Source organism: Limulus polyphemus, unplaced genomic scaffold (genome assembly GCF_000517525.1).
Source record: "Limulus polyphemus unplaced genomic scaffold, Limulus_polyphemus-2.1.2 Scaffold716, whole genome shotgun sequence".
NCBI lineage: Eukaryota > Metazoa > Arthropoda > Merostomata > Xiphosura > Limulidae > Limulus > Limulus polyphemus.
The window spans coordinates 255,273-264,293 of NW_013666326.1; the positions used below are offsets into that span (position 1 = coordinate 255,273).

The following is a 9,021-nucleotide window of genomic DNA, read 5'->3' on the forward strand; positions in this document are numbered from 1 at the left end:
TACTAAAACACAGCCAAGACAAGTTACTTTGTACAGACCAAAGGTCAATTTTATGTTATATGATACGGTAACATGAGTGCATCATTGTAACTTCTGTATTGTTAGCCAGGTCCAGCTGAAAGGTCAATATAATAAATATATATAAATGTATAATGTTATGAGACCATAACAAGCCCAAAATGGTTACGAGGTCAGTCCCAGGGACCAAGCCCATGCTGAAAGAGTTAAACTTCTCTACAAATTTAAAATATGGCACTGTCACATATTTATACAAAACTCAAGTGATTACAAACACTATAAATGATCAAAGCTGAATACAAAAATGGGGGTGTTCTCTTTCCACATTGAATTGTACATAGACCAGAACAGCATGCATCCTCACAATGGGACACATGAAGCATGCAGAAAACCTAAGAATATATCAATTTTTGTAATTATATTCTAATGCAATTTTCCAGATCTTATTAAATGTTTGCTCTCTTAAAGGTTAAGGAATAGTATATATTATAACTATTAGACCTAGCTATTACTTGCTAGCCCCAGTTGCTCAAATGTAAGCCTGCAGGCTTATGACCTGTGGTGGGCAGAGCATTGTGTAGCTTTGCACTTATCAACAACCAAACTAATCAAATTATCAGTTATGTCTGATTGAACATACAAAATAAACCTGATGGTTGTCAAAGAAACAAAACCAGATGATAAGACAATCTCTCAGATGTTTTACTTACATCTCTAGCAATACATACAAATTATCAAGATGTAACAGTTTCAAGTATGTGAAAGCAATAACAAATGAACTCAATGCATCCTGGATGTAAGATTAACCCTATATACCCATGGGTTAGTTAATTTGACTGACCTTGTAATCACCATGTAACTGTAATTCTGAATGTTCAAGTTGTATCTTCATGAAATCTGGCAAGCTTGTAATATACAAGTCTGTTATACACAAAAAAGCAGATTTTTCAGTCAAGTATTTTTTATTAAAGATGTATTTATCCCAACAGCTTTAGCAGCTAACCTTTTCACATCTGCTTTCTTTTAATTTTATTACTTTGCAGAGTACTTTATATCCTCTCACAGAACATGAAACCTAGTGTATCCCAGCAGGACATCTTAATGTAAACAAGACCAAGTTACATCATGTGACCTCAAACCATGTTAATTCTATAAGTGATAAAGAGAAATTTTTTATTAAAATTTTTGTATTTAAGTTTTGTTGTCTAACCTAACAAGCTTCTAATTTTTACATTTTATTTAGTTTTGTTAAAAGATATATAACATTAAATATAAATAACCAGGTAGCTTTATGATAGTGGTATTGCATTACAGTATTATACCAATTATGTGTCACATTTTCCATTCTGTTCTTACATAATGTTGCTTATTACATTAAACAAAAACTGCTACTAAGTAAAACTTTTAATAAATTATTCAAACTATTGTTATTATGGTATGGTCCTTGAATTTAGACACAATAAAAAAACACTGATACATTGCCTGTACTTGACCATAATAATATTGCACAATGTCTAAACTAATTAACATTTCCATCTCAAGGGCATACCATGATTTAAAAGTCCATATTTTCTAAATAACACCAAAACTCTAAATCCTATTCTTTCAAGCTGCACATGCTCATGTTTACCTTTAGTTTTTATTCTTTCCTGTCCCTAGCATCTTTGATGCTTGACAAACAGCAAGTTTGTCTAATATATTACCCAAATTTGAGGCATTAAATTGTAGATTATTAGGTAAACATAATGTACTCATTTATTTATAGCCACAAGTTCAACTGTTTCTACAAAGATTTATAAGTAACAAATACTGCCATAATCTCAGAAACCCTTATATATGTCATAATTATTAGTTACTGTCAATGAAATATTCTATATTTCAATATTTTTTATTTGATGTTTTCGAAAACTTATTATATCCAAATTTCTGATATTAGAAATTACCACCCATGTTTTGCTTTGTGGCCAGTTTTATGCTGTTTAATACGGTAACATGCACCATGTGATTTATTAGTTCGTCAACAAATTAATGTCACTTTTTTTCAGATGAAAAAACCCGAACAACTTATATATCAAAACAAAACATTTATTAAATGAAGTAGTCTCAATTTTTATCGCTGATACTTTTCCATCTTACAATCAGGTTGTTAATGCTCTTAAGGATTAGGTACATTAAATTTGACAATTTTCAGATGAAGAAAAGTATTTTTAATCTTAAAATTAAACTGAACATAGTTTAAAAGACTAATATTAAGAAAATAAAAAAAACAGAAAAAAAAACATGTTATTCTATTCAATTTTAGTAGACAGTTCTGGCATTTTAATCATGAGCGAATCTTTAATTAAAATATTTAACTCATAAATCTGACTTTTTGGGTACAAAAGCTTTATAATATTTACTAATAGGATGTGAAATTTCATGAAGGTATGCATACATTATCAAAAGTTATAGTATGACTAATCTCATGGTTACTTTAGTGGCTATGTAGTAGGTGCAATGCAGCTGTCTGTAATCAAGAAGTTAAGGTACCAGAATTAACTTGTATCAGATATTTTGGTGTTAAAGATAATTTATTTTTTTCCTATTTATGTCTTAGAAATATCACTGAATCATAAGAAATTCATTGACTTTTCCCAGTTTTTGTCTATGAGACAAAATCTTCTAATGTTTCTTGGGCTAGGAATATAAAATATAAAATTCAATGACTTTTTTCAGTTTCCCTAACCCATGGAATCGATATTCTCTGGGAAAAACATAATTAGAGTTCTCACAACGTTTTTTGAACAATCTGAAAAATATTTTAATTTATGATTAATATTTGAATGAAATGATATTTAATATTGAATAAATATGCATAATTTGTTAAAGAAAAATATATTACTTGGTGTTGCTTCATTGCTGTTAGGGTTAAGGTGCTCCCTAGCCATCTTCTGTAAGACTCTCATAAAGGAAGTAATCAGTCTATCAATATAGCATGGATTGTTCACACAAGCAGCTTTCAGTATCATCAGGGTTCCAAACAAACTTGATGGTGAAGCATTGGATGCCCTTAAATAAAGATATTTAATCATTTTTTTGAAACTGTGATTTTCTCAGACAAGTTAAAGCAAGAAAAATGAAGAATAGGATCCTTTCAGTAAGAAAAGTTTTGTATGTTTACCATTAACTGTTTTACAAGTCTATGAAATAAAAACATTTGTTTAATCACCAGTAATAATCTTTTCTCATAGATATCCTATTCAAAATAAATAAAGAAGCACCAGTTTACAGACTTAAAATTTTCAAAGGTATGCAGATTACATTAATTTTATTCAATGATTATTCTATTAAAAAGTAGAAAAGTTTACCTAGTTAATATCTAAATTTCCCAATCAACAACTATTCAAAGTTAAAAATAAACAGGGTTTAAAAGACTGATATTAAAAGAAGAAAAATAAACAGAAAAAACATGTTATTCTATTTAATTTTAGTAGAGTGTATTGGTATTTTAATCATGAATGACACGTTATGTAACACCTTAATTAAACAAGATCAGACACCTAAAATTCAGGAACAGTCATTCCTAACTTAAAACAGTTAGCCATAGAGAGAGGGAAACCAGTCACCAGCACCCATTACCTGAATGCAGCTAGTCTGAACTGACTGTCTCAGTTACAATATCTCTCTCTCCACCCACCCAAAGAGTTGAAAGTAGGAACTGAGTGGTATATCTTAGCTTGAGCCTTTGACCTTCTGAGCCATGACCCAGCATGTTATCTACTAAGCCATATCCATCACAGTTGTAATTAGACAAATAAATCAAGAAAACCATACTGTCACTAAAAACATTTATCTTAAAAGTCAATAAAGATAGATTCAGTCCAGGTTATCTGAAATTAAAACTCCATGAAATTATAAAATGCAACACTGTAAATGAATAAGCTTAATATATTCCAAAAACAGATTTTACTTTGGAAGAATTGAGACATATTTTAAATTTGAATTATTAAAAAATTAATTAAAAATCATAAGCTATATACGATAAATTTTAAAATTTAGATTTGACCTCTTACTATTAAAATACACTAATACAGGAGCAAAAACATGACTGGTGAAAAAAAAAAGCTACTAAGAGACAAAGTTCAGAAAACAGTATAGTTATGAATATTAGTCTGATGGCAACAGCAAAAAACATTTGACTGCAGATTGTAAAAGACAATTATAATTAAATATCCTAAAGCTTTACCTTCTAATCTTTTCACATGTGCTTTCTTTTAGTTTTATTGCTTTGTAGCGTACCTGTTGTCCTCTCATAGAACTTGAAACCAATTAATATCACAACAGAACAGCACAGAGTAAACAAACAGATCAAGTTATATCATGTGACCTCAAACCATGTGAATTCTGTAAGTGCATAAGAAATTTTTGATTCAATTCTTGTTAACTAACCTAAAAAAAAATTCCTAATTTTTACATTTTAGTTTTATTAAAAAAATTTTAACATTAAATAATATATATATATATATATATATATATATAAACAAGAAATTTAGAACTTGACTTAGCATTGAGGCTTATTTGTACTCAAGAACATATTCTGATAAGATTACTTTTTGCACACAATGTCAGGGATGCCAACAGGAAAAAAAAAAAAAAAATCTGAAATCCTGTAGAGCAGGCTATGAGCGTGTAGGAAGAGTAAGTCCGGCTGGGGGTTCGGGGGGCTCTCAAAGCAATTCTGAGCATGCTTAGGGCACAAAATGTGAATATTTTCAGGTACACTGTATCCTGTGAAAAATCCACTATTTCTCCTCAGAAAAGGGATTATCTATCCTGGTTCATCACTAATGAACAATAAATAGTCGATCATTGAATTCATTACATTACTAAATAACCCTATTATTACCCACACAAAACCAGCCAAGTACCTGCCTAAGGTTGTAAATTTTCAGCTTTCAAAATAGAAGTACTCCCTTTAGGTCCAAGAATTTTCTTTCATCTCAAAAATATTGTGTCTATTTGCACTACAACATGTGGCTAGAATAACTCCGAGCAGCTGTCAAAATGTAACTGATCGGCTCAATGTTGAAATAAATCCAACAGTGTTTTCATCCAAGTGTCATAGTTCATTTTAGGATAAATGGCTCAATGTATTTGATAAATGTCGACATATGATAAGAGGGTGGTCTACTAATTATTTTTCTGAAGTTGGATGGCAAATTATAAAAAAGGATTTCAATGGATTCTATTTCAATTTTACCTGACAAATTGCTGTCTTCACATGGGCATGATGGAGGCAGCCGTAGCTATACCACACAGCACATATGCAGTAGAATGTTCCGTGGAGAGCAGCCAATGAAGGAGTCATATTGTAATTATATGTCAGACCTTTTGTTTACAAAACATCACAAGTACATGGAACATCATGGTAGCATAGGCTGACCCCCTCCCTCTATATGTTTAAACCAGATTTACACAAATCACAAAAAATGACCCAGATGACAAAGAAAAACTTGGAAATCCAAGAATGTGTGGAAAATTGACATTCCAGAATGTGGGTTGTCCACAAAATGATTCATGATGCTTTCAAATGTGCATTTTAGAACGCTGGCTTTCTAATTAAGTTATAAATCGATTAAAAAAGTTCAATTACCTGTTTAGAACGATAATGATAATAAACAATGAATTTCAAGTTAAACTTCTATTTAGCTGTCCAAACCAAAAGAACTGTATAACGGATCTTGTACAGAGAAATATGCTCTTTCTATCAGTTAGAAACATGTCTAATATCAAAGTCAGGAATAATTATTGAAATGTCATGAAGGAAAAAGACATATGAGAGGGGTGTATCATATGAGTGGAATAAATACAGTGACATCTCATTAAAGCAATACAGGAGGTTCAACTTTTATATTCTGGCTTGTCAATATCTATACTATGTATTTATAAACAAGTTGGACACTCTAAAACTCATATAAGGGAAGAGAGAAAATCTAGAAATGAGATGTCAGAATGCAAACACATTGCATAACACAGGGGTAAAGACTGAGAACTTGCTTAAATATTTCCTGTTGAAATTAAGAAATTAAAACTTAGATAATATAAAAATTTGAATTGTAAACTGTATTTTGAAGTGAAGTTTATTGACATAGATTGGTAATAAAGTAGTTCAATTAAATTTTGAATGCAACTCTGTAAAAAGATCCTGACTGAGACTGTATATGCATATGGTTAACAATAACAGAAAATCTTCCCAAAGTTAAATGATATTTTAGTTAATATTAGAAGCATTTCCTTGTACAAGCTACTCAATAGGGCACAATGGTGAATATTAGAATAATATAATTTATTGACAAAATGATTTAAAATATAAATAGATCTACAATATCATAATGAAGATAGAATAGAATTATTCTTAAACATTCTATAATTAAATATCTGTTTCCAACTCATGTGTCATATATTGCTGTTGTTGCCATTATACTTTTATTTATCATTAAACTGCAATTCCCATCTAATAAATAATATGGTACTATAGCAGAGTATATAATAGACAACAATATTTGACTATTTGGAAGGAAATTCTGTTTACAGCCTTTCTGGTTTTATTCATATCAGGAAATAGTTAAAAACAGAATGCATAAAAATAATGTAAAATATGAACCTATGATGTTATAAATGGAGGTAAAATTTGTCACATAAGCTTAACATTTGAAACCAGAAACAATTTAAGCCTACACGTTTCAAGTAAATATAAATTACTTCAAAAATATGGTCAAAGTCATCATCACTTTTATTGTGTAGCTCTGAATGGTTAAATTAAGAGGTGATAATTATAATGAAAATATATTTAATGTTGCTGCTATATATTCATTTTAAAACATGCTTATTCTAAAAGCAGTGATAATGCAAATATAAAATTTACACATTAAATGTTGAAGCAATTACAATTCTTGTTATGTACCTCAGAAACTATTTTCTTTCTTTAATAGAAGTTCCATTTCACAAAAACTGAGCAGCTGAGGATGAACAACAGGAGTAAGTAATAACATAAGGTATAGAACAGTGAACACTTACATTTAAATATTCTATTCCTTTTTACACAGTATAGTATAAGAATATGGTGCATTCACATACATTATGGTTTTCATAAACTTAAAATCACATTTAGTTCTAAGCACATAATTGTAAATGTAAGTGAAAAACAGCATATATCTTACTTTTCATATGTACTTAGTCCTTCATAGACTACTTTGCTAACAGAAGCATACAAGCATTCAAGTTCTTCATACTTTGAAGCTATGTTGGATGTTGTGGGTTCAGTAGGAAAAATGCTCATTAACCTAGATAATAGGTTGTGTACTGATCGAATGACCTAGAAAATATTAAGGAATATTTTTTAATATAACTGATGAAAACGTTACAGATATAACAAATACTGAACATATAAGTATGCTATCTAGTATTACAATAAAATGGCACATAAAACTATCCTTTTCATGAACCTGAAAATCATTTATGTAGGAGGTTCACATTATACTGTATCTTCTTAAACAATTTAATAGCAAGTGTGATCACCTTTGAGTTTGTACAAGACATACATGCAGCAATTCCTCGTTGCAAGGGCCTGAAACTAGCCAGAATGGTGTCTTTACGAAGTATGGTAACCAGAAAGGCTAATAGTTCTAGCCCAGTACATATGTTACCATAATTAGGCTGATCATTTCCCTGGAAGACAGAAAAAATTATGAACAACTTTTTTACACACACACAATATATATATATATATATATTGATTTATAGGGCAGTGTTAAAACTATTGTAGAAAAATATTCTATACTGATATAATTTGTTATAAATAGACAACATTGAAAAGCTGCAACTACACTTCAAAAATGTCTTATACAATGTCAATGAAATACATTTCAGCTCAAAAATTACTATTTCTGATATCTATGTGCTCTTTTCATTTGTTTATTACACCTGATTTTTCAGAGTTAACTATAAATATTCTTACAAGCACCCAACAGGTTAGAGAATTTCAAGGTTTCCATTACCTACTCATTCAAAATATTTCCAACCATTTAGCATTATAAAGTTGAGAACACTCATTCACCTTCAAAAGTTTCAACCATTTCCTACATAAATTCTGACCAATGAATTGTAAAGTGGAACTTATGAATATTCATAATCAGATGAGCTACTATTAATAAAAGTAAAACATACCATGAATACCAATAATAGATACATCTTGGAAATGAGAGCAACGTTACTGTAACAATTTTTTCATTGAAAAAAAGTAAATTTTAGAACAATCAGTCAAAAGTATCAAGCTATAACATTCGGTCCTCTTAATCATTTACTTTCAAATAATACTAATGAAACACAAGCTAGTATTAAAGAGAGGGAGGAAAAATATGAAAAACTACTGAAGGAAATTAGTTGGATAGTACTCATAAAGGTTACCCCTAATTATAAGTTGTTTATAACAAACGATTTACTTAAAGCCTTCTCACCAATATGTTTAATTAATCAAAAGGTTAGAGAAGGAAGTTTAAATGTAAAAATACAAAAAACAAAAATAGAATAAACATTAAATTATGAAATCATATGTTGTATCATTTGTTGTAAATAAAATTCTGAAAATTAAAGATTCCAGCTAGGAATAATTTATATCCAAAACAGCAGATGTTTCATAATTAGAGAAACTTGGTTTGATTAAAGTGTTTTCATACAGCAAAAAGTTTAATGACATCATAACATACATACTTTATACAGAATAATACTCAAGTAATGGTTCTTATGATTAACATTGTAACAGTTCAGTATATAAAAAAGTTTATCATGCTTGTCCATATATACTGTAATATATATATATACATCTCTGTGTGTGTATCTATATATATATATATATATATATATATATATATATAAACACACAACAACAAACAATATATAGACGAACGTAACTAACTATTAACTTTACTTTACTACGTACGCTACTCTACTATCTACTACTTACGT

At 29.5% G+C, this 9,021-nt stretch overlaps 1 protein-coding gene across 1 annotated transcript in view; it reads right to left on the minus strand.

Moving 5' to 3' along the window:
* LOC106460134 (transformation/transcription domain-associated protein-like) overlaps window positions 1–9,021 on the minus strand; it is a 262,616-nt gene that overhangs the window by 82,584 nt on the left and 171,011 nt on the right. The window contains exons 42-44 of the mRNA XM_022386785.1: window positions 7,576–7,725; window positions 7,218–7,372; window positions 2,900–3,066 (exon numbers count right to left, since the gene is read on the minus strand). Coding sequence (XP_022242493.1) covers window positions 2,900–3,066; window positions 7,218–7,372; window positions 7,576–7,725 — 472 coding nt within the window. The remainder of the gene's footprint in view (window positions 1–2,899; window positions 3,067–7,217; window positions 7,373–7,575; window positions 7,726–9,021) is intronic.